The sequence below is a fragment of the Acipenser ruthenus genome, chromosome 14 (genome assembly GCF_902713425.1).
Source record: "Acipenser ruthenus chromosome 14, fAciRut3.2 maternal haplotype, whole genome shotgun sequence".
Taxonomy (NCBI): Eukaryota; Metazoa; Chordata; class Actinopteri; order Acipenseriformes; family Acipenseridae; genus Acipenser; species Acipenser ruthenus.
Window position 1 is genome coordinate 9112213 of NC_081202.1, and position 26974 is coordinate 9139186.

A 26974-nucleotide genomic window follows, 5' to 3' on the forward strand; every position below is an offset into this window, starting at 1 on the left:
AGATATTCAATAGTCACTACTGGCGCACAGCTCAAGTTTTCAAGGGTGTTAAATCACTGTATTGACCAAAACAATTATTTAATTAAACCATTTTAATAATGCTATACAGTTTAAATAAATTGGTAATTTACAGCTGTAAAGTTTTTGAACATTACAACTCAAGAACCAGATTTATTTGCCCTGAAAAGCTACATACAGACACAGAATGCATTTTGCAATAAGGCTGAAACTTTGCTGCTTGTTTTCTTTTTCTGTTATCTGACGCTTGTGAGCTTTGTTTGTTCTTTTTTGTCTGGTGTTCCGAATCCAAGTCTTCACTTTCTACAACTTCTTGTTGTGTTTGTTCTGTTTCACTCTTGCTGTGGCCGCGCTGAAAAAACGAGTGGATTTTCTTCTGCGACATTTTACAGTATTGGCTAACAGTTTTGTTTTTTAATTCGCGCGCACAAGTTTACCGCAATCATGTATTTATATTGATAATAAAGTTATAGAAAAGAAGGCAAAGAAAAATTCACTATCTACGTATCTCTACAGCTGACCTCAATACGAAAACATATGACTGGCATTTTTAAATTCTTGGTGACTAAAACGTACAGTACTGATGCTAATTAAAAAAGAATAATAAAACGCTTACCTAGTATCAGTGTGATGGATGTCCCTGCTTGTTACCACACAAATCACTGATGATGGCAGGGACATTGGAGAGCTTCAGTCGCAAGACATTTTTGGCGTTTTTAATCTTTGATGGTATTTTGTCTTGATCGCCCTTTGCTAGTAATGTACTAGTATTGCGCAAACAACCAACATTTTTTCACTGGATTGAAAGCTAAAAACTCTTACTACTCTCACACCTGACGTAACGGCTTGTCAAACTAGACCGTATGACAATACTGCGGTTTCTGACTGGCTAAGCATTCTGTAGTTTGAAATGTAGTACTTAAGTTACAATAAACTTTAATCGGGTCATTGAAAAGAATAAATATCGACTTGCAGGCATGAACGCACACAGGAAATAAAATGAGTTAAAGACTAGGCTTTTAGTTTTTTAACCTTAAGTTTTTTAAACTTTTTGTATCCCAGAGAGACTGCAGTAACCGCCCAACTGTTTATATTACATTTAAACAACAGGGCTTATTTAAAATGTACATATTTAATATGTAAATTAGCCGTGTGTGCACTGAACGCTCTGTCACAGCACATCAGTCTGGTGTTAGCGATTAAACGTTGATTACATGACAAAAGTTTGCAATAGATTGGCAAGTGGTAATAAATAAAATGCGTTGTCTGCCATTTCAGAATTTTTCTCGAGTACCCCCAGGGGTACGTGCACCCCAGTTTGAAAACTGCTAGAAGAAACCACATTACCAACAGATACAGTTTAATAGTAGTAGATTTCCATTACACGAGAGTAGATGTTAAAACTTCATGCTGATTTGAACTCGGCTCTCGCCAAGATAAGCACCAACTAAGACGTAGCTTTACAGTAAACTAATGTGATCCATATGTGTCTCCATCCATTTACGTTTCCTTCCATATGATGATGTAGATATCCTTCTGTCTGGTGTTAATGGCTGAAGTGTAATGCTGGCTCCAGGGATCAGCTTATTTTGCCTCCCTGGCGCATCAGCACACACAACGGCTGCGATGCTGGCTCCGGGGATCAACCACAGTGCGGCCTCCCCAGCGCATCAGCATGACAACCGTCTGGATTGAGCTAAGTAGGGTACATCTCTGGGGTTTTCAAGTGGGCACCTTCCATAGTATTTACCGTAGTATTTAAATGCCGTTGTCCTGACTGGTAAATTCTTCCAGTTTCCCCTTTATTTTGACAATTTCCATATAACAAATGGCATTTTTATCTTGACATTTTTCATTCTTAACCCCCAAGTAAATATTTTGGACAGTTTTCAAAACAATTGTTGCTTTATTTTTACAACACACGTTGGTGTTGTTGATAATATGATAAACGCGTATATCTGCTTCAGCTTAAACGATGGCCCGTGTTACACAGAACACTACAAATAAAATGTCAAATATACACTATGTATTTCGTTGGTTTTGTGGATTTGCTATGTTTTTAACTTTTTAATACTGCACATAATTATATAGTTTAGAAAATGCTACTTACCAAAACCATGCTGCACGTGAACTGTATTACATAATAATTTCCTTTATTCCGATTCCAGTGGTGTTTTCTCAATGCAAGATGTATTGTAGGCATATATACAGTGCTGTATAAAACCACATACACTGTATATATATAATTTTATCATGCTCGTTATAGGCCTACTGGCGAAATGGTCAAGAGTCAGTTGGTGCTTAACACATACGGAATAATTTTGGCCATGAATTTTAGCATTTTTGGTCATAGAAAATACACATTTCACATATTTTATAACGTTACCGTAGGCTACTTTTTTTCTTTTTTAGTTAATGCGTTTGTTTCACAAATCTTCTGCACACAGTATTTTTAAGCACAACTATAATAATAATATTTCAACAGTCACTGCCGAAGCTTATTATTTATTCTTCCGGGTGTAACAGTGATACGAGGTTATGTTTGCGCCGGGCCATGTTGTTAACAAGCCTGATGTTGTCATCCATACTTTACTGTGAGACTGCCTGTGTAACCAGGGAGGGTGTGAGCGCATTCTACTGAACTCGAGAAGGCACAAGAGTTTAATTATGAAAACGCAAGTATAAACAAACAAGTAAAAAAATCTTAGCCTGTCGTCAGACATGTCATGGTAATACAAAATGCATTAATATACTGCGTATTGGTATTGATTGCATCTGGTCAGGGAAGGGGGACACACGAGCGCGTTAAGAGAATTTCAGCGGGACATTGGCGCAATGGCGCGGCCTAGCGCGAACACTGCGGATGTAAAGTTTTGAGCAGAACTCTCTGTAATCGCGAAAGCGCAGCAGCAGAAGCTGTCAGGTTGCAAAGAATAAATGCGAGGCTGAAAGCTACAGCAGCACCTAGTACAGCCTCATAAAGCGGTCTGGGTTACCATGGTAACTGACACGCAACATGAAACTGAGGCGCTGAATGGCTGACTGCATTTCGGTCGCCTACCACGGGATGAGCACGTTGCAGAGTCAATGAATCGATGAGGCCGAGGCTCTGATCTGATCAGCAGCAGTGACTCTTATGGTTTAGCGATCCCTTCTTTTGAAGAACGAGACGTTGTGTGCGACTTTAACAAAAGGGATTTTTTTTTTATAGTACAATCAGAAACGATCGTCTGTAGTGACGATTCCACTTTTTTTTTTTTGTCGTCACTTTCAAAAAACATTCGCAAATTACGAGAGTGATGAGCGACAGTGAAACCCCTGCACTATAACTGGTAGAAAAGTGGGAGCAGCTTAAATCATTACAGTTGTACAAACTGCAGGAAACAGAACAGATGTATGTTGACGGCAAACTTTCTCTAAATTTTTCACTTCTTTCTCAAAACTAATTGGGGTGAAAAAGGGGTTATTTGGAAACCCTTTTTTTAACATATTTAAATGATAGTGTTAATATCAGAATCCAGTATCAAATCAACCCAAGGCTATACTGTACATTATAAAACAAGATGTACTGTACCAGGAGGCTATAAAGTAATTTGAATATGAGAGAGAGAGAGAGAGAGAGAGAGAGAGAGAGAGAGAGAGAGAGAGAGAGAGAGAGAGAGAGAGAAGAGATAGAGATTGCCAGCAGCAGGACAGATTACTGTACCGTTTGGTCAATAGAGGTTTGACTTATTCTTGACAACCTCAAAACAGCCCAGCAATCAGAATGCTGCGTTTTTAAAACAATGGTTACAAAACATTCTGGACTCCGATTGGCTGTAAATCAGAGCAATACCTACACAAAATTAGTGTCAGTCCTACTTCAGTGTTTCACATTAAACAGCAAGTGCCTTAATCTTATTCCTATAATCAAGCAACAACCTTGGGAGCGCCTTTCATTTTGAATATGGTGTCTTACAAGTTCCTCTTACAGTAGCTGCAAGCTCAGTTTACCTTAACCTAAAGCTGGATTTTCATTGGTTAAAATATTAGTGTGCGCTCCCATTGGCTAGAAAGGTTGCAGTGTTTTTGGCACAGTGCGAGTGACAGTTGGAAGTTTGCAGGGAAGTTAGTCTGTTTGATTGGAAATGAGCCTTTCGTACTAATGAATTATTAATTAATTAATTATTAGATAAATTAACAAAAAAGTTTATAAATTACTGTACGAATTGACAAATTTATAGAGGAATTGCTGGACAAATGGACCAATTCATGAATTGACAAACGAATTGACAAATTAATGGCTGGACAGTTTTGGCACAAATGGCACTCCATAGAATACGGCCTTCAAAGTACTCATCATGGTCAATATCGTTGTTGCTAAAGGTAATGAAGGAGTAAATGTGCTTAGAACAGCAATCTGGGATACCAGCAAGTTATCAGTAGCCTTGAATTCCAGCACTGCCTCTGGTTAACTGCGCAGCAATAGCCTGTGGCTGTCTTCATATGCTTGTTTATCAGTGACATCAGCTGTAAAATGGGTGCATCCTGACCTAGCTGCTGCAGTTGAGAAGCAATAACATGTTACTTGAGACATTTTTTATTTTTAGTTAATTCTCATTTATTCTCTTACCTGCCTAAAGATAAAACATAAAAATGAGTACCGTTCCTGAATTCTTACAAGTACGTGATCAGATGTTTCCATGGTTCTCATAGCTGTATTGTTGTGGCTTTTGTACAAGGCACTACAGTATCTATTGTACCTGAAGCTTCCAAAACACGGAAATTTCAAAAATCCACCCACGCAAAACACAAAGGAATGTACCGCTAGGCGAGTCAGAACCAACAGTACTTCAAAAGACCACCCAATTGGAGTAACGCATTCAAACGATATGGCTAAACTTCCCACCTGAACTGCTTGTTTTATTTTTTGTTAACACTGCAAAATATTCAATTCTAGCAATTAAGATCTACTGCCATATAATACTGTCTTTCTGTTCCTGATATCAATATTCACAGTTCTCCCCAGACCTTTTCAGTCGGGCGTCACACCTGGCAAAGTGGCTGTTGCCGCCTGGCTGAAAAAACCCGATCTGCCCGTCTTGCAGATGCTACTGTGCCTTTAACAATAAGGACTGATTGTGCTTCTAGCAGACTAGATCAGTGGTTCTCAAACTTTTTGGGCCGCGCACCCTACCTCGTGTCTGTGGTACTTGAACCCCCCCTCCCCCAATCGTAATAAGAGCAAACTTAACACTGCAAATTACAGTTTACCGATTGTGGCCAACGCTTACTACATAGTAAGCTGATAAACAACACACATTACCAGATGGCAGCAGACTTCATACAAAAATATGCAAGCTGATAAAGCACCAGTCAGATGCACAGCGCCATCTACACACTTTGACATGCCTGGAGGTGTCAGTCAGTCAGCATGAAGGTTGGTTTTAAGTTAATATATACCGTATAACGGGAAAGTTTGCCTGTTATTAAATTCGGTGGATTTATACATTGCGGGATTTTTTTCACAGCACGTTCACACACACAAAAAAGGCGGTTTTGCATTTATATTTTAATTCCACAAACATTTAAATACATGTTTACTTAATTAAATGTCTGCTAAAACAGTATCTCATTTACAGTAACTCGTTACAGCATCTACAATGTCACTGCAGCAACTTGGAGAACAAGAAAGAAGGCCTTCTAATCAGCTACAGTATTTATCATCCATATAGCGCTTAATTAAGAAAAAGTAAACTTATGATAAACATTTGTTGTCTACTTGTTTTAAAACTATGGTTCACAACATAACACAGTGGAACGATCTCACTACCATGCGGTAATTGTAGGCACGTGTGAAATCTTTAACAATAAAGCCCAAACGAAAATGCTTTTATTTGCTTCGAAATCATTTCAAACTTGTTAATAGACTAGTAAGCACTGGCAAAATCAGCTCAGTTTTATACGGTGCAAAACGTTTTGTTTTGTTTCTGGACTTTGCGATACCGACACGATGCCTGTATTAATAGTTGTATCTACAACGTATCAACAATAACGATCAACCATTTTATTACAGACTTTCAACAAGTCTGACAGACAATTTTGGCTGTTAGGCCTACTTAAACTATTCTATAAAAAGAACACAAATATTTAACAGTCCTACTACAGTAGCAAGCAGTGTATACTGCCTCTGGGTTTGTGATCGCATCATCAATTCCACATTTAAATCCATTGATGGAAAATGTCTGGTCTACTTTTAATGTTTTCAAGCAAATTGGCTTCACCACTGCCATTCTCATATCCACTTTGATATCTGACTAGGGTGACCAGATAGCAAGCGTGAAAAACTGGCACACTTTCAGTTGATGAGGGGAGGAAAGAAACCTACTGCACAACGCAAGCGACGAAGACTACGTATCTCTCTTCTGTAGATAAGCTTTTTTATTCCTTCGCCTTCCTGTGTGCATTGCACTTAGGCAAAAACAAAAACTTAGAGAAATATAATTTTTTTTAAAAATACTCCACAGCAGTCAACATTCTTGTTTACTGTTCAGATGACAACAATGTTTTAATCAGCCTATCAGTGAGTCTGTACTGGCTTTTCTGTGACCTGCTGTACTGTATGTAAATCTAGTTTTCAGTATTAGACGTAAAATACAAAAATGGACGACAAAGCAAAACAAGCAAAGTATATTTCGGCTGACGATCGTGTCAAGATATTCCCCAAAGAAACTGTACATGCAGATGAAGGTAATTGTTTTACACATCTTGTAATGTGCCTAAATAAGCATGGTAATTTACCATAATAAAAAACAGTAATGAAAAAGAAAATGTAGAACATAAAGAGCAATCAGATATTGTCAACGAAAGACAACACATTATTCAAATTCTTTGTCGTATTATATATTTAAGGTAATATATAGGTTTATTTTTCTGTTAAAAGTCCTCCCGGCTATAATGTTCTGTCGCCCGGCTATACAGAATTCCAAGGGAGAACCCAGATATTACTGAAGATCAGCAATAGGACAACCAAATTGGCATCCTTTTAGTCAAATTTTATTCATAAGGGTCAAATAACAAATGATCACACCTGTTTGGAGAGGCAAGACCAAGCAAGGCTAGAACTGGGGCAATTACAGTCTTTGCCAATTCCAGCACCTGGTTCAAAACCACTTCATTTAAAATGAACAAAAGCACAGCCGACAAATAACTTTTGCTGTACAGTATGAGTTTCTGAACACACATTATAGCAGTAATAAACATTATAGTAAAGTCAATATTTTAAAGCAGAAAAGACTTGAGGGAACCCCTCCCCCACCAAAAACACTTGCGAATGCACATTAAAATGTCATTTAGCAGTTTATGCAGTCAAGCAAGTCACAGCGTGATCTGATCAACGAGAGATCTTCCATGCAAAGTGTTTCCATTACTGACAACGACAGGATGCTTCACTCTCGCCAAATTTAAATAATATCTAGCATCAGCCGTTACCAGCTTAGAGAACTGAACACTGAAGCGGGCTCACCCAGTTAAGAGTTCTCACAATGCAGTTATCCACTATGCCATAACTCAACAACATAATCCTGCAAAGCAATTTCAAACAAAATGCCCAGGATGTCATCTGTAGAATGTAGCTCTTTAAAGATGCATCAAACCAAGGAAATATATATTTGAGTTCAGTGCAGGAAGCAGGCTTTGCATCTACTGCATTTAACAGCGTTATCTACTGCACTGAAGCAAACTGTCACATTCTTGCTCAGGGAGGAAAGAAAGCGCACCGAAGACTAGCCAAGCCTGGATTATAACATTAACCCAGGACTGTAGTGCACATGCATTTACTGCAAGTTGCAAACAAACTGTCTGATGACTATGGTCTGTAAAACTTGAACCAACTTTTTCATTCAGACAGTGATCAGCAAGCAAGCAAGCCAGCTAATACCACTGCAAGGTATAAAAAAAAAGAAAACACACACACACACAACAATGTACTGTCTGGAAGGCCCTTTGCTATGTTATCAGCCAAAAAACTGTGACTAAGAATTACAGAGGTATGTCCCACGCTGCACATGTGCTCAGCTATAAATAACTACAGTAGAGTGTTGTAAGGGAATTCCCTACTTCTGTTCATTACACAGTGCAGTAAGCTGCTACAGATACTGTACAATGAGCAACATGTTTCAACAGTCATACCGTAGGCTCCAGTTTATATTTATTTCTAACATTTGTTTGGTCGGCTGTTTCTTTTAAAAGCAAACTGCTGCCATTATCACTCTCTCTGCAACAAGCACAGTACAAAGGACAAGAAATAATACATTTCAAATACAGACCTGGACATTCAAACAAACTAACAGAATGCAGTTCAGAACAATAAGTCAAGAAAAAGAACAGCCAAGGAAAACAAACACGTGTTGCTGACATAAACCCCCAAGGTCGTATTTGTGTTCAGTGGGAGAAATGAAAAGAACTTCACTAGATACTTGACAGACAGACAACCTCAGCCAAAAAGAAAAATGAACAATGTCTATTTTGAATGTATTATTTCTTCTCCATTGTACTGCGCCTGTTACAAGACACATACAAACATTTACCAGTACACGGGATTAGAATAAGTCATTTGAATCAAAATTAAGCACAATGCTATTTCCAATTTGCCCAGAAAAGCATGGTGACTGATGATTCAAAACTCAAATTAAAACTAAACTACTCTCAAGCTAATGTAAAGTGAATTTTGTTTAGTCAGAATAATATGACATTAAAATTAGGACTGCAATGAAGGGTGCATTTTGGCCTTCGAAGGTTCGGAACACATTACCGAAGGAAGGTTCAACCTTCTATGGTACTAATTTGCATAATCTACGAGTGACATCAACATAGCTACTTGTTTGTTTGTTTAGAAATCCTATTCTACATGTAATCCGTATGGAATAAAACATTAACATGCAGTTTAAAAAAGTTATATACAACAGTAATCATGTTTTTATAATTTAAATACAAATAAAAACACATTGTTTACTTGCATGTAATTGATGCTGCTTGCAATATATACAGTAAGCTTGCATTGCACCAGCAGACTTAAGCAAAACAAAGCTTTATTTAACAGTCGCGGTTCCAAGCAGGTTATCAGTCACATTTTACTATTACTAAAAATATGACGACTAATACGACTACTACCACCAATACCAATAATAATAATAATAATAATAATAATAATAAATACGCTTGTCAAGTGACCCCGGAGATTGTTGATGTATCATGGAGGCATAACCAGTCACTTGCACGGTTTGCATTAAACTTTTTTTTGGTCGTCTGGGCATTTAACAAAAAAATCCCAAACAGCAGAGGGGTTAAGACATTTCTTTCAATACAGCTTACGTTATACAATGCTTTGCTGTAAAGATGGCAAATTAAGAAAATAAAGGTTTGCCTCTGGATAACTCCAGCTGGAGGGGGGAGGGGCGGAATCCTTTGAATTCCTGGCTATGAACGAACCTTTGAACACAGCCCTAATTAAAATAACTCCTTAGTGCAAACCAATAATGAACTGCATTATAAATGGAAGCAGCAAAACAGTATGCACACTATAGTACTTGATTTTTACATACTGGTCAAATACTATTTTATTATTATTATTATTTATTTCTTAGCAGACGCCCTTATCCAGGGCGACTTACAATTGTTACAAGATATCACATTATTTTTACATACAATTACCCATTTATACAGTTGGGTTTTTACTGGAGCAATCTAGGTAAAGTACCTTGCTCAAGGGTACAGCAGCAGTGACCCCCCACCTGGGATTGAACCCATGACCCTCCGGTCAAGAGTCCAGAGCCCTAACCGCTACTCCACACTTACTGATTGTGATGTAGGTGTGTGTTTTGGCTGAGATGGGGTAACAACCCCAGCTCAAGAAATCCAGGTGCGGAATGTGGTCAGGTTAAATTGCTTAAACGATTGCTAATATAACCTGGTCACATGCATAGAAGCAGCTTGATCAGCTTACAAGGCAAATCAAACCTTGCTGTGAAAAACAAAAACATGAGCAGACCCTGGAGGGACTGGGTCCTTCACGGCTATGTGGGAAGTTCAAGCCATTTGTCGCTTCAGCTTGACTTGTTTAAAAAGCTCTCTGCATCATTAGGTCATCAGTCTGAATTAAATCTCTGACTGATCAGGCTTGGATCGGAGCTCAACTAAGAAACATTCCCGTTCTTCATCTACTGTATAGCACACAGAACCTCTCCTAGCCAAGAGATCGCTTGCCAAGCTGTGCACAAAGGCTACATACTGTAGTGTTCCAGGCTGTCCTCGTCATTCTCTGAGGGATTACACGGATAAGCTGAAAAGAAAACTGTGCCCTGTGTGCAATGATGACATGGGGCGAATTTTAGGAAGGGTCCTCTTTAACCACAGGGCTGTGGGCGGGTAAACATTTAGCTTCAGGTGCCATAACTTGACTAATTTTTATATATATATATATATATATATATATATATATATATATATATATATATATATATATATATTTAAAAATCTTATTAGAGCAACAGTTTTCATTGCAACCATAAGAGTATACCAGTAAACAAAAGGCAAAGATGAACTACTCTAACTACAGGCGGTCTAAAACCATTCATAGCTTTTAGTTGCTAATATGGAAATCTCATGCAGTTAGAACTGGATTCATAATTTAGTAGGCCAACGTGACTGGTGTTTGTTGGTGCTATTGATTAATTGCATACAGTAATCATATTTTCTAATGAACCTCAGCATATGATTCAGCCTAAGTTGTGTGGAATGAGTCCAGCTTTATCTATGTTCAAATAAGAGAAACTGGCAAAATGTCAGTCAAATTAAAAAGCCCTTGGCCTGAAGAACACACGGTACTGAAATGTCCAAATGTGCATCAGGTCAAGAAAAAAAAAAAATAATCTATGCAGGTACACTGGAAATACACTAGAGACAAAGTGGTCTAGAAATAACTTGAACAGCCTTGATGGCTAACAAAATTACAGTAACAAAATCTGGGACTGATACAGTAACTACTGTACTAAGAACCAACAAATGAACATTTATAGGATCTAGAAGTTTATAACAGACGAAATAACAGTAACAACATTATTTCTGACACCTTCAGAAACAGCTTCAGACTTGCATGAGAGTAGATTGGCCATGGCCAGTTCTAGTCATCAAAGTATAAAGCTTCAGCAAACATCAGGGACACAGCACGATGCGGGGGAGTCCTACTGTTGTGCTTTACAGAGTTCACTCATATCCAACTGAAACACAGATTCAACACTACCAGAGCCTGCACCCTGCTGGACAAACTATATATGGTTAACATTGACTATTTTTACCCTGAAACAATACGACAAAAATGGTTTTCCCCAATTTGGAATCACTAATTGTAGGTATTGATCTCGGCCCACCGCTGCAACCTCGGCTGCAGACACACGCGTCCTCCGAAACATGCTCTGCCAAGCCGTCTTTTTTCACACTGCAGGTCCATGAAGAAAAATAGCTGTAAAACGTTGTACATGGTTTAAAAAATAAAATGTGTATAACAGAAATAAACAGAAAACATTGTCTTTGCAGAATCTGATGGGAGTCTACTGTAAATATTGCGCAAATTTTGGTAGAAAAATAGTACAAAATGCAAAGAAACTTGACAGTCCTTTAAAAATCAGATTCAAGCAGTTACAAAACTGAAAAATGTCAAGAAAAATCAGAATTCCACATAGCAGCAGTAATAGTGGGCAATGATTTCATATGTGATGCAATAAACTTAAACTCCTGTACATCAGGAGTTGAATTCAGCTTAGAGAAAGAGTGGAAAAAACACAGTCTGAAGCTATTTTTATATTTGAACTATATTGCTTATAGTCGTACTCTTAGTATGTTACTTAGATTTACTAGCAAATGTGTTCCAAACTGCACTGAAAGTAGCATTTACTTAAAGTATGGTATACATTTGTTCAGGTGAGGTGGGGTGTGACCGGCCGTCACCAGGAAATTTAAATTTGGTTAACCGTAATATATATAGTACGACTAGATATATTAAGGTTTAGGGCTATGTTCGAAGGTTTGTTCGCTAGCCAGGAATTCTAAGGTAGTTTTAAACCTTCGAAGCTCCATTAGGTGGCATTCACACAGTTTTTTTTTCTCTCGGTCAACAGAAACCATTTGACCAAGCGTGAACACTATAAATCACACATTAAATGTCACTCGCATGCAAATTTTGTTGTTTTGATTTGTATAATGCATATTACTTAAACAAAATTGTTGTATTAAAATCATACTTGCAAATTGTTCTACGTAGCAACTCTACACGGCACTGTATTGGAGCAGGGTATATTATGCCAAAGCAGTGGCATAATAAGATGAGCACCATCTGTCCCTCCCCCCTCCAGCTCGTGTTATCCAGAGCCAAACCTTTAATTTCTTCATTCGCCGTCTTGACAGCAAAGCGCTGTATAGCGTAAGCTGTATTGAAAGATATATCTCGAAACCCCTCTGCTGTTTGGGATTTTTTTGTTAAATGCCCAGACGACCAAAAAAAAAGTTGAATGCAAACTGTGCAAGCAACTGTTGATGCATCACGGGGGCACAACCAATCTCCGGGGTCACTTGACAAGCGTAACTTCCTATTATTATTATTACTAGTAGCAGTAGTAACATGTGACTGTGACTGGTAACCTGCTTGGAACAGTGGCTTAAATAAAGCTTTGTTTTGCCCAAGTCCGCTGCAGTTGATGCTGCTGCTGCAACGCAAGCTTACTGTATACCGTATATAGCAAGCAGCATCATGTGTACATAAAGGTGTATTTATTTAGATTAAAAATATATATATTTTTAAACTACATGAGAATGTTTTATTCCATTTACATGGCTTACCTGCATAATAGGATTTCCAATCAAATATAAACTAGTAGCTATAGTTAACATACATAAATGAAAACAGTGAAAAACAGGCAGAAATAAATGGAGCGCTGGTTAAAAAGGAAAGCACCTTTTTCTTCTGCTGCAAAAACTTCACGTCAGCCAATGGCAAAAGCAATGGAGAGTGCTCTGTCTCACAGTGATGAACAGCTGTTAGGTCTCCTGAAGGCAGCTTATTTTAAAGCAACACCAGTGAGAATGATGATGCAGTAAATATATATATATATATATATATATATTAGTTTTTTATATGCAAAAGTGCCTTTTTTTGCCATTCCCCCGAAAATTTGCTGCAGCATAGGGGGAAATCCCCCCAGCACACAAAAATGAAATTCAAGCCCTGTACAACCAATACATTTTAATAAAAGGGAGTGTATGTTCTTAATAGCCTACATCCCATAAGCAAAGACAGGGCAGCCCTTTTGGTACATTAAATGGAACATTATGTAGCACAAATGTCATCATGAGCATCTATCTGTTAGAGAAGCTGGCAATCGCCCTGCATATGTACGTGGGCGCTGGTTCAGGCTTTCTCGTAGTGCTATGCCAGCATTACCAAGCACTGGGTTCAAAGGGAACACGCAAGGCAGGTAGCAGTGAAAACTTCTCTCTAGTATTGACTTATCTCTCTGCCTTGTCAATAAAAGGAACCTACTCAAGCGTGCATAAGAGAAGCATGTATATGTTTTTTTTTTGTTTTTGTTTTTTAATACAAATGTTAAGTTTTACAGATATAGCAGCTTTCTTTTCCAGCCCAAGCCAGTCTTGCATGTAATGTGTGCATCAATTTTGAATTGTGGTACAATAAAAACTCTGAATTTTCTGCTTTTGGCAGCTCTTAACATGGCCAAGGACATCCAAATGGAACCGGTCTAAGTTATTAGAGATGGGGGAGGAAATTAAACTTTAAAATGTCTATCCAGGTGATAAAAAGAACAGGGTTCTAGTAGTGAGAATAGGACAGTAGTCATTGAAATGTAGCTTACTACTATTACCTGAAGATGCAAAGTCGCTGAGGAGTTACACTTTACAATTAAACTAAACTTGGTCACATACAGAAGTGACAACTGTCCCATATTCAGTCCCTCAGAGTCCCTTTACAATATCATGCAGATGTTTGCACAAACTATACAATTACTAATAAAACAAATATAATCAAGTTTCCCTCCAAAAGTAAATACGCTTGCAATTTAATTATTCCAGTTTATTGCACACAATTAATTAAATAAATAAATAAAAAACACATTTCTAAAATGTCATCCAAAAGCACTTTAACAAGGCAAGTGTGTACTGTATACAATATCCACGCACATGCAGTACTCTTTCCTTTGGCAGCACACACACACTCTGGGTTTCAATGCCTCACCTACATACAGCTTCACTACCCTTCAAGTGCCCCAAAAAGAGAGCGCTCTCCAGATATTATACGATCTAATAAAATATACTGGTATATTATATCACTGTGCAGTAAACAGCATTTTCCCCTCATCAGTAAAAATTGCAAAAATGAAAATAAAGGACCCACTTTGTATAGCCTAAATGTTTAAACTAACTGAGAATAACAGAGTGAGAAATCTCTATGAAATGCAAAAAAATGCAATAAAATCAGGTAGACTCATTTCAACATGCGATTTAACAAGCGCACTAAATAGTTGCCATTATACAGTGCCGTGAAAAAGTAATTTGCCCCTGTCTGATTTTCTGCATTTTTGCATATTTGACACTGAATGTTATCAGATCTTCAACCAAAACCTAATATTAGATAAAAGGGACCCTGAGTGAAAAAATAACACAAAAATGTGATTCATATTTCATTTATTTATTAAAGAAAGTTATGCAACACCCAGTGCTCCCGTGTGAAAAAGTAATCGCCCCCTTAGACTCAATAACTGGTTACGCCACCTTTAGCAGCAATAACTGCAACCAGTCGCTTCCTGTAGTTATTGATTAGTCTCTCACAGCGCCGTGGAGGAATTTTGGCCCGCTCCTCCAAGCAGAACTGCTTCAATTAATATATTTTGCTTCATGTATAAGTATGAAGATAAAATCCCTTGTTTCCAGTTCATATTTTGAAAGTTGCACGGAGAGAAACAGTCTGTACCTAAAGGTTGTTTCTTTGACTGTAATATAAATGAGGAAAACAATATATTAGGTAGGGTGGGTTACAGCAATTAACCAACCTGTTTTGTATTAAAGCCTAAACTACTTTGTCCTGTTCAAAAGACTTGTAGTGAAGCATGTGCATACATGTAGAGTCCAGTAATTAAACTAATTTTTGTGTCAATATACCTTCACCTCTTTCACAACTGATATGGAATTACTTGCTGTAACATCTACAAAACACAGGATCTCAATTTTCCATGTGGAATATTTTCAGACATCACAGCTTTCTTCAACAAATAATGATGCAGCTGGAGAACTTCAAAGATTTCCCCAAGCTGCAACCTTTGACCTTGTGGCCTTGAGTCAAGTGTTCTGTAGTTACCTTCCTGAACTACAATATGCACATAATTACGTACCAGTGGCCCAACACAGATATATTTTGCGTCGCAGGGCTTAAATGATCTGGTGCAGCAAAATATTTTAACAAACAAACCACCTTTCAGGCCATTTTCACTAGACAAAAACATGCTCTCTAAACTACTGAAAAAGCAATCCTGAAAACGACCCCTAATCAATCCTTACTTTCCCACTTTGAAAACAGGATTTAGGCTCAACATTTGTGTCTGTGCCAATATAAAGCAGGTTAAGTTCATACAGAAATGCTGGTCTAAAAGGACACTGCAGCAATTAAACTTCCATTCATTTTTCTAGCCTCTAGCCTCTGCATTTTTATCAGTTGCATATCCTTTCAGAAAAGTTTATTTATCTCCACAACAGAAGTCATAAGATATTTATTTCATGCAGTAATATGGAAGCTCATAATTCTGCAGTCAACATTAAGCTTTTTATTTCGATGACCAAGTGCTTTGAAAAATGAGAATACACCTAACACTCTCAAACATTTGAACATTTGGTTTCATAAAGTGAAAACTTGATTAATTCAAAATGGGATTTACTTTCAAAGCCTCTTATAACAAAACATTTAGTTTTGTAAATACTGCCCATTATGAGACTAGTGGGAAAGTTGTTGTGCCTCGGTTCCTAAAAGCAAAGCCTGGTCTCCACTACTGGAAAAGATAACGTGTACATACAGGTAGTGGACAAAAAAATGGAAACACCAATGTAAAGTCACTTAAAACGGCGGACCGTTTTTGATGAAACTGGCTGCTCGCGCCCCAGGTTGAAATTTGCAGTCAATTGATCTGCGGTTGTTCGCCTGTTTTGCCTTGCACTTCGAATTAATGCACGGCTATCACGATCCTGGAGTATGCGCTTCCACCCACTGTTGCCCTTTGCTGATGACGTCTTTCCCTTGGAGTTCCATGCCGACATCACCTTAGACACTGTTGCTCGTGAATCAGCAAGTTCAGCGGTCTTGGTCACTGAAGCTCCTGCCAAACGCGCCCCAACAATAACCCCTCTTTCAAAGTCACTGAAGTCTCCTCTTGCAGCCATAATTATAGGCAACCAGGCCTGTCCAGTATTTTTATACATGACCTTAAGCATGCTGGGATGTTATTTGCTTAATTAATGCATGAGCCACACCTGTGTGGAAGCCCTTGCTTTCAATATACTTGGTGTCTCTCATTGACCCAGGTGTTTCCATTTTTTTGTTCACTACCTGTATTTTGTATTGTTGGAGGGGGGGGATCTGATGACAACAAAGTGAGTGATTAAATGTGTCATCCTATTGTTATCAGAGCAACTCCAGTACCTCCAGCAGAACATATGGGATACAAATGACAGCAGTAAAGTTATTAACAGGTTTGACAGTACTGTACGCCACTGTTGTTCAAAACGTTAGCCATGTGGAGAATTGGGAATCCCGATGTGGCGAACTGCATTTTTGATTAGTAAATAAAATATGAGTAAGAGACACTGTCGTCAGGAAAGCAATCTCAATACTCATTCGAAGCACCTATGCATGTGTACTTTGGCCTTTTTGTGCATTTGTTGGTAAAAATGGTAAGATGAAAAGCAGTGCATGCGAGTGTTTTTGATCACTGTGTGTTCTTTACTTCCTTTGTATTGGTTATCTGCCAAAATGGTGTATACATTTACACACACGACTTGAGCGAGGCAAGGCGAGCGACACGAAAGTAGAATACCTCAACTATGTATTTCAATGCGAGTGCAGTCTGATAAACTCATGCCAGAATTCCAAACTTTGGTGAAAGTTTCAAACTGAATGGTGGTAGATGTTTGTTAAGTAAATATACATAAAAAAAAAAAATACATGACTGTTTGTTGATTTTACCACTAAACAGTGTTGTCTCTGTTTGAACACCAGGTTTGTGTTATATTATTTTTTTCTACAGTGTTGAAGTAAATTTACCTGTATTGTGTAAGCGTATGGAAGACATTTCCTACCAATATTAGTGCATGTGGTTAAAACAAGGAAGCCGTAGCCACACCTGTGGCTAGTCAGTGATTTCTATTGGACAACACTGCTGTATACAATGTTTTTTGAAGTTTTGCAGTAACCGTTTCAATGGCACACCTGAATGAAGTATGGTGCTTTTCATGTTGAAAACACTTCTCTCTCAGCACCTTTAAAGGCTATAATGCTTCAGTAGTAAACCACAAGAAAAAAAAATGAAGAAGACAACATGCCCAGAAAAACAAGCCTAAAACACTGCACCTGCCTGCCTGCTTTATGCAAACATAGTCAAATATAGTCAAGCTACGGTATAAAAACTGTCAGATTAAAATCTTTTTCATTTAAACGGTTTAAAAGTATGTGATCCACAAGAAGCACCTACAATTTTTGGTGTTACACAATTTTTTGCAGGGTTTAAGAGTACGATTAGTACTTAAAATATACATACCCATGTTCAAGTTCTAACTGCATATTATTTATATGTGATGAAGAGAATTCAAACAAAGCTTTAGTAGAATGTCCCACATAAAACAAAAGTAGATGTATATGAAAATAAGGTCCCATGTTATTTCAAAAAGTTATTTAGCAAGTTTTATCACAATTGGATGAGGGGTTCTATGGTAAAAAAATAAATAAAATAAAACTCGCCACTAATCCCTATATCGCTGCGCATATGCATCTCCTGCAGGAGATTATAGTACAACACTCAGGGTAAACCAGCTTAAAAGTCACACTACACAGAAAGAAAAAAACAACGTGAATTTTGTTGCATTTCAAACACTCAAGCAGTGGCGGTTCAACACTGAATTAAAAGGGCACCAGTTCAAACTACGGTAATGCTCTGCTGTACTACCTGGAAGCCAAACTAGAGATGCAACAAGGATCATATCCCAGTTGCAGTTGGCAGGGTTACTTTTGATTTACATTTGTAGCTCAGGTGAGAGAGGGGGTGTGGTAAATGTGGATTTCCTCAACCAAGCAGACATAGGATAGCAGGTCATGAATGTCTCACTGGCATGACCAGGTCACTAGGATACTTGACAATGGAAACTCTAGGAAACCTGGTGTCTACAATTTACAGTATCTCGAGGAATTACTGCACAAGCCTCAACCAATACTTACAAAATGGACCCTGAAAAACCTAAATTTAAGTTAAAACTAAAAGTGCAATTCCATCATATCTGCAATAAATGTATAGTGAAATCCTATCTAACCATTAGAGAATTTTTGGCTCAAATGATGATTTTTCAGACCAACATATTTAACCATAATAGACCACTGGGAAAAAAAAAAAAAAAGTACCGTACATGCAAAAACAAATATTTTTAAAATTGTCTTCAGAGGAAACACTTGGGATGGGTGTTAAATGACTAACAGCGGCAATAATAAGAGAAATTCTCAAAAGTGTCAGTTTTAAATGTGAAACATTAAACATTTCGGATAATTCACACATGGGGGGGGGGGGGGGGCTAAAATGTTACAAAGTTATTATTCTGCCTTGTAGTGGAAACCATATTATTACATGCAAGATCATGAGGAGGGCATTATGGGTATGGATTTCTAACAGCAGCTTTTTAGAGTACACAGAGAAACTAAACTTCCCCTTGTTATGCTGTGAATGCTACCCTTATACTGCTGAAGTCACTTTAGGACACTAATCACAGTGATGAAACTGGAAGGCCTATAACAACATGCTTGTTGTAACCCAAGACATCAGAAAATGCTGTCCCTTGCTGTACTGTAGGTGCAAGATGGATTTCACGAAAACATTTTGAAAGTTAGCAACTTCTGTACCCTTCATTCATTCATGCTTGCTTGTTGAATTGTAGAGTTAACGCTAGCAATAAACATTTACTCGATCAGATAAGTTATATGATGGTTTACAGCATCAATTAACTGTATTAAATTAAATTATATATATAAAAAGCAACTAAAAAAATCCCTGTTCAAACCCTTTGTGCTGATATCAAAGAGGGGGCAGTGGTGGAGTTGTTAACGTCTGGCTGTCAAGTCTAAATATTTACCAGCCATGGGCATTCACATTCTTTGTCTGTATTAATCCCATTACACCTCAAGTGGGCAGAACTGGAAACAGCTTCATCTGATAATTTTGGAGGGAAAAACCAAAAAGTATATCGTAACACTTTTCCTGAAAAGATGTAAATATCCTCTTTCTTCACAGACCTCTTAATTTTTGCAGATTGATTTTATAATCCACATGGTGCTGTTTCAATGCCACACACTTTAAAACTGCACCAATGTATATAAAGTACATTGGCAACAAAAATGCTTCAAACACTGCATATCCTTTACACAAGCAACAGCAAAGGACAACCACTACATTGGCTTGGCTCATATTGAAATTTTAATAGGACAGATACTAAGCATTTTCATTTGCTATATTAATAATAATAATAATAATAATAATAATAATAATAATAATAATAATAATAATAATAATATCAAAACTCCAAGTTTTAAAAAATGCATCTTATTGACTTGTCTTAAGGAAACATTATGCGCTCAATACCATAAAAGCTAGAACTGAAGTCATTGTATTTTATCTTGCTCTTAATTGTATTAATACTTGTACTGTGATTCTTGAAATGTATTTTTGTTTACGACTGTAAGTCGCCCTGGATAAGGGCGTCTGCTAAGAAATAATAATAATAATAATAATAATAGAAAATACTGTATGTTGCTAATCGTTTAAACTTGTACCAAAATGTACATCTAATCAATTACAGTTTTGCAATCAAACATAAATGATTAAGTGATGGGTTAAATCAACAATTAGAAAATGTTGTGTGGAGTTTTATTTTGTTTGTTTGTATTATTTTTTTTTAATCAATTGTATATTGGGCATGAAGGACCATTTGCCGACAACAATAAACAAAAACTTCAGAAATCCCAATGTAAAAAACCGTAAAAACTTAATTACAACAGTAAGTGCTTTAGATAATAAGGAACATTTCTGCTCTAAAAGCCGTAGTTTTTATTTTAGGGATATGCATCCTTAAATTAACCCTACAATAACAGCCTTCACTATGTTCTGCTACTGACAATTGTAGCTGACAGGAACCCCAGCTATGGGTCACACGCCTGTAGAAACAGAGCTGCAACGTACAAGTACAAGTTTAATAGGGAACTTTTGACCAATAGGTTAAAACAGGTTTTACAAACGTCTCACGTGTTATTTAAGTCACTCCCAAACATTAGTCAAAAGTAAACACATTCACCACATGGATCTGTTTTAAATAAGACTGCACTTAATTTTGCATTCGAGAAAAAAAAAAAAATCAAGGATAACTTACCGAAGGTAATACTGTTTCAAAACAAAATCTGCGTTTGAGCAACTCCTTGGGAAATTAAAGTCTTCTACAAGTTCACCCCACTGATTCTTGTCAGAGACCTGCAATACAAAAAAAACATGCTTTTAAGTTAAGCACTTCATCAAGCATCACTACATTATTATTGTTGTTGTTATTTTGAAGTACGACGACTAAATCTAATGCACATCAAAAAAATAAATAAATAAATAAAACACAACTTCCATATCAAAACATTGTATTATTTTAAACCCGTGGTTGTCTGTGGTGTTCATGTATGTTTTCTACTTTTTTTCAGTTATTATTATTATTCCCCCCATATAAAACAATAGAACCCCCCTCCCCCTTACTACGTGAATCTAACTAAAACAACAGACACTGCTCCACTGATACTTTGTGGCCACCCCGTGATCATCCAAATGCTCGATACTTCAATCTGCCCCGATTCGGGGGTATTTTTATATTTCTGTGGGTATCAATAAAAATAGGCCTGTCTGGGGCCTACATTTTGTCTTCAACCATGCCCAAGATGGCTATTCCTACATGGCTTTCTTTGTGTTTTTTTCTGGTTAAAATCAAGACAGGACAGCCCTTCCCCGGTGTGAGGAGCATTTCCTAGCCCATGCTCTGTGCCGATTATCGATGTTAAACATGCCCGCTAATTTTGAGTTGCACTAAAACTGCACTCAGACTCTAAAGAGAGAGCAGAGCGGAGCAGCTGAAACTGACTTTCAATACAAACCCAATACTCTATAGTAGACACAACACTCACCTAACCAGCACAAGGCCAACACCAAACCAGCTTTTTTATATCACCGTCTTAGACCCAGCAAAAAAGCTTCAATGAGCCACGCTCCCCTTTATCCGTTTCCCCGAGGTCCAAGGTAGTTATATTGAAAGCTGAGAGTGGGAAATCCAAATATAAACTTCCACTCACCTTTGCAAATCCACCTAAAGTAGCGACTCTGGTGTACAGAGCGTGAAGATCTAACTCTCTTCCACCCACTACTGGGATCTTTTTAAACGGCGATCTGAAATGAAAAAACGTCAAATTAGTATAGGATTGCCTTTCCAGAACCTCTTGGGTATATTTATCTATCGTTATATATGTTTTTAAAGGTATATTTTGGTGGTTTTAAAGCCGCCCCTTCTCACCCTCTGCTCCGATGGAACTGCCGCAGCTCATCCAGGAAAGCCAGTCCTTTCCTTCGCTGATCAGGTTGATTTTTCCCCGTCAAATTTGCCATTTTTTTAAATATTAAAAATCAGTTAAAACCGCACTCATTCGCTTCCTAAGACACCAAGGATCCCATACTCCGCCGGCGCTCAGTCATTGACGAGAAAGCGGAGTGTTTTAAAAAGTTAAAGAAATAAGAGAAAGAAGAGTGATAATAACGACTGTATACACACACACAAAACACAAGAGCCGATGTTGCTCTTTTAACTTCCAGCAAGCAATCCGAATTACGACCGATTTTGACAGCAAATAAAAATTGGCATTGTTCTCTATGGTAAATTAATTGTTTTGGTTGGTATTGTGTTCAATTTGGAGTGGTCTGACAGTGTGTTACAGACGCGGCTCCATGCAATCTCACACACTGTATAAGCGGCAACGGGATCCAATTCTCAGACAAAAAGATCCCAAGGCCGAGCTCTGAGCGCCACGCAGCGACCTCTATTTGCTACAGCGGTATTGCACTATCCAAAGCGGTTATTAGAACAATAGACAATGTTTTCAGCTAAGGGCTCATCTGAAACTTCCCAAACCATAAAAAACAGAACACAATGTTTAACCTGTGTGGGGGATGGGATTGTATTATTGTATTAAAGCCTGAACAGATATAACATTTCGTACGTTTAATAGCCACTGATCTACTGTAAATATATATATATATTTATGTATATATGATTTTAACAATCTATGAGGCAAATATTCTTCTTTATTTTTTCCAGTAATTTAGAATGATACCCATATCATCTAAAAACTGATGGACTGAGTGAGTCCTGTAAGTACTGTATAAAGTATTTTCACCATATCATTTCTAGGCCTAACATTTTGTTGTTCATATTATTATTATTATTATTATTATTATTATTATTATTATTATTATTATTATTATAGTCGTAATAATAATAATAATAATAATAATAATAATAATAATAATAATAATAATAATAATAATAATAATAATAATACATTCCTTTAGTTTACACAAAGGAAGGTAAAAGCCTCTAATGAACCACTTAATAACGCAGGTAATTGTGCCAGAATTTCAGCCCACGCTGAATTTACATACAGTATCTTATTACAGCTTTAAAGATAGCTACGTTTTTTTTCTGTTTCTTAAATAACAACAAATAAAGTGCACCGTTTCATATTTTGCTTTACATATATTGTGTGCAATAAGACCCCTGCGTCTTGGTCTGCTTATTGTTGGCTATATGAATATGAACAGCCATCTGGTAATTGATACAGTGTGCTCTGAATCTAAATGATTACTGGGTATCATGATGCAGCCTGCAACAATTGGTTTGCTCTGAACTACCAGCATTTGAGTGATAAACTGCACATGGAGGGCAGGCAGTAGAAGGCTATGCAAGTGCTTTGGTCATTTTCCTACATTTTGAAGTAGCCTATTGTATACTGTAAGTTAATAAAAGATACATTTAGTTTTACACATATAAAAAGCACTTCTATTCCCATTGATTCCCATTCCCTATTTCCCATTGATAAAAGTGGTAATGACCACGGCTCGGTACTGCAGCAATGTGACCCCTGTAATCTCATTCCATTCCATACACTAGAGCACAGGAACAAGCTTTGTGTTGACGAAAGGGGTTACTAATCAAACTAGGCTGCTTGCTGTATACCCCGTGGTAATTTAAAATAGCTAACCCCAGAGGCTCAAGCGCCGTTATTTCAAGTTTACACGAAGTGCACAATTTGATGCTTAGGGACAACTGACCCATTTGCGTAAACAAGCAAACTACTTAATCGGTTTGTGGAGGCGGGGGTAGACAAAAAAATAAATTGCAATGGCTAGATCAGCATCACTAATTCTTAAAAAAATAACTATATTCCATCAATTTATATGTCTAGTAAGAGTTTACTTTTTAGCAAAGAGCTATTTCCAAATGTCAGATTATGTGTGGATGTACCTGTGAGAAAATTGAAAATTGTGCACAATCCCTTTTCATAACAGCCAGACGCATAACTCCGAGAGGGGGTCACAATATTCAACCATTACACGTACCCCTAACGCTTTAGCGCTCTCACAAAATGGCGGCGCCCACTACTGATAAGAAGACCCCATTTTGTAGAGGTTTCTGTAGGGGAAATCCATTTCAGATGATTACAAATTAACACATTTACTAATAAATAATAGATCGTTTTTCGAACGCGGTCGTGAGGTATACATTTTTAAATGTCTTAAACAAATTAGCAGAGTGCCACACCAACTGGAAACAAGTGCCGCCGGTGCTGTGGAAGGAGGATGTGGTGTAACCGTCTTTAATATATTTAAGCATAGTCAAAAATATAGTTATATACTTTTTAATTTAATAAATGCGCTTTGTCGTGGTTGCTATTTTGTTATATAACTTGTAATACAAGTTAATAAAAAAACCGAACTGGTTTGTTTTTATATGTATTTAATTTGTATTGTTCTCTCCACGTGTTTCCGGTATGTGCAACTATGAATGCATCGCACACACCTGTATTTTTCTGACGGTGACATTTTTTATTTAGCAACGAAATGTAACACGACTTTTTTGCTGTTTACTAACGTAGTTTATTAAAGTTACGTTACGTACTGTTTTTTCATCGTACTGTGCATTTCTGTGAAAAGCGGAAGCGATATATAACTTACACACTTGTCAAACAATTATAACACATTCGATACATTGGTTGCCAACAACTGAATCCTGCAATTCGCAATGCACTTCCCACGTCACTTCAGGGAGTACATATTCTGACTTTTCATAAACTTTGGTTTGTCGGTATTCCCCCTCCAGAATTTAAATATTTCTCTGGGTTTATAGGTAAACATTAGTAAACAGTATTTCGGAGAAAGTATTGGGATTAAAGTAAAGCAACGGGTCACAATGCACCACCCTGTGGAAGAAATCAGTTATGCTGGTCCTTGAAGCAACACAGAGCAGAAAAGGTTTTTTTTTATTTTAAATGCACTTCAAAACGCAGAAACCAAGCCAAAACATATTTGATGTGAATTAAATATTGTATTTTAACATTGGCAGAATCACTCAAAATGCAACATAGAATAACAAATACCTGTAGATGGATCCTTTTTAAATAAGGCAAGAACCTTCACACGTGTACTGATGTTTCACAGTTTTGTAAATATTGTTAATTTAATTTACTTAATGGAGCTATTTTAAAACCACATCATTTAACATAGCTTTTCTTCTGGTCATGTTGTGTTCTAAGTATGTGTTATGTTATTACAAAATGTATTGGGTAAACAAAACAAATGTATACATATAAAAACGCCTATCAGTTAAACTCTAGAATGCACTTATATTATTTAGGTGTTAAAAATAAACAAATACAAAGTAGTAATTTGTTCCAGGTAGGCCAGTCACTAATGACTAGATTCTGGACAAGTTTAACATAATTGATTTCTTCTGTCATTAACGCTTCAGAAATAAGTGCCTGCTTAAATCATTTTCATTATAAAACCAAATTGAAATTGAACAGTTAATTGATTTGTAAATGATCCCTGTTGGACAATAATGCCAGGGAGGAAGTCAAGATTCCGTATAACATAGAAGAAGAAACAGCATGGGGCTCTGGGGACTAAAAACAAAACAAAACAAAAAAACATTGCTTTATATTGTAGCTCCACACGAACTGGGTATATTACACATTCATACAAATCAATTAACTTCAGCTATGCAATAATGGGGAGTCAATTGAAAGTCTCAAGCTTGTCTTGTACAATGTAGTTGCTCCTTTGTGTTACTGATGTTAATATATCTTTTTTAAATGCCATCTGATTTCACACATGTTCAATTAATTTTGCAAGTTTTTTGTAATTTTGTCTGTAAGTTTATCACCAATTTAAAATTGTTTATTGTGTGTACAAAATGAAATGAGGCATCTGAACACATTTGATAATGTGTTAAACTATTTTAAAATCAATACATTTTATTTATATACCTGACCAAACTGTTACTATAAAACAACAAAAAGTTAATTATTATTGTTAAAAATGAAATGTTTATAAGGGGTACTTGGTATAGGCAAATACCCAACTGTTCATTTTATAATTTAGCTACTATATATTGAAGTCTTAAAAAGTAGCTTCAAATTAACGTTTTTTTAATTAATTTTTTCTTTTGTCGGCTTACCGTTTGATGATGCTCGCAACTAATTGAGTGGGTTTATGGCAATTACTCAGGTAAAAGCACCTTAACACAGTATTTGGGTAATAACAATAAGAAGCCCTCAGAATGATTCCTAACATTAAAAGGTAAGGAGATTGAAAAAAAAAAGAATACCAAAAAAATGTAATTTGAAGCTAGCTAGCTCTTTAAATGTTCCTTTCTTACAGTAATGTAATACAGTGGCATTATTTAAATCTAGAAGCTGGAGACTCTTGTTCTCCACAAGTGGCAATGTGATCTCCACACAGTCTCAACCCTGCCCTGAAGGTACCACCCACTTAGAGGGTGAGACTGCATTATACTGTAGTTTAGTCCTTGAACTCTAGAAGAGACTTCTGCAAAGGTGACTATTATTGTATATTGTGTTTTGGGGGGTAGAGACCACCTAGATGTATTTGATACACCAATAGCCTTTCTGTGTGATTGACGATCCACTTGAGCCTTTGAGCCTCCTTGTTATGAATGTTTTAATTGAGTTATTAATTAAATTATTCCACACATGTAGAAAATGGAGAGCCAGTAACATAGGACAGGTAAAGCATGGTCAGTATGGTAATAATATATTATTGAGAAAGGTACTGTACTGGCATATAACCATGTTACATTTTCAGTCCTGTAACAGTAGCTGAACATCAGGCAGGTAGATGAAAGACTCACAAGGTTCCCATCCAGCCAGACTTCCTTTTATCCAGCCACATTCTCACTTGACTGGCATGCCTGTCTGATAGAGGGGAACTAAACATAATACATAAATGCACACTTCCTGGCTAGGACCTGTGCCTAATATCAGGTTGGACCATAGTTTGCCCTAATCACAGTCTTT

At 37.0% G+C, this 26974-nt stretch overlaps 1 protein-coding gene across 1 annotated transcript in view; it reads right to left on the reverse strand.

The window, feature by feature from the left end:
• The window catches only part of LOC117419913 (AT-rich interactive domain-containing protein 2-like), a 38528-nt gene extending 16085 nt beyond the window's left edge, over positions 1 to 22443 (reverse strand). The window contains exons 1-3 of the mRNA XM_034033288.3: positions 21901 to 22443; positions 21683 to 21776; positions 20731 to 20828 (exon numbers count right to left, since the gene is read on the reverse strand). Of these exons, the coding sequence (XP_033889179.2) occupies positions 20731 to 20828; positions 21683 to 21776; positions 21901 to 21992 (284 nt within the window). The 5' untranslated portion in view covers positions 21993 to 22443. The remainder of the gene's footprint in view (positions 1 to 20730; positions 20829 to 21682; positions 21777 to 21900) is intronic.
• Positions 22444 to 26974: the final 4531 nt, after the last annotated feature.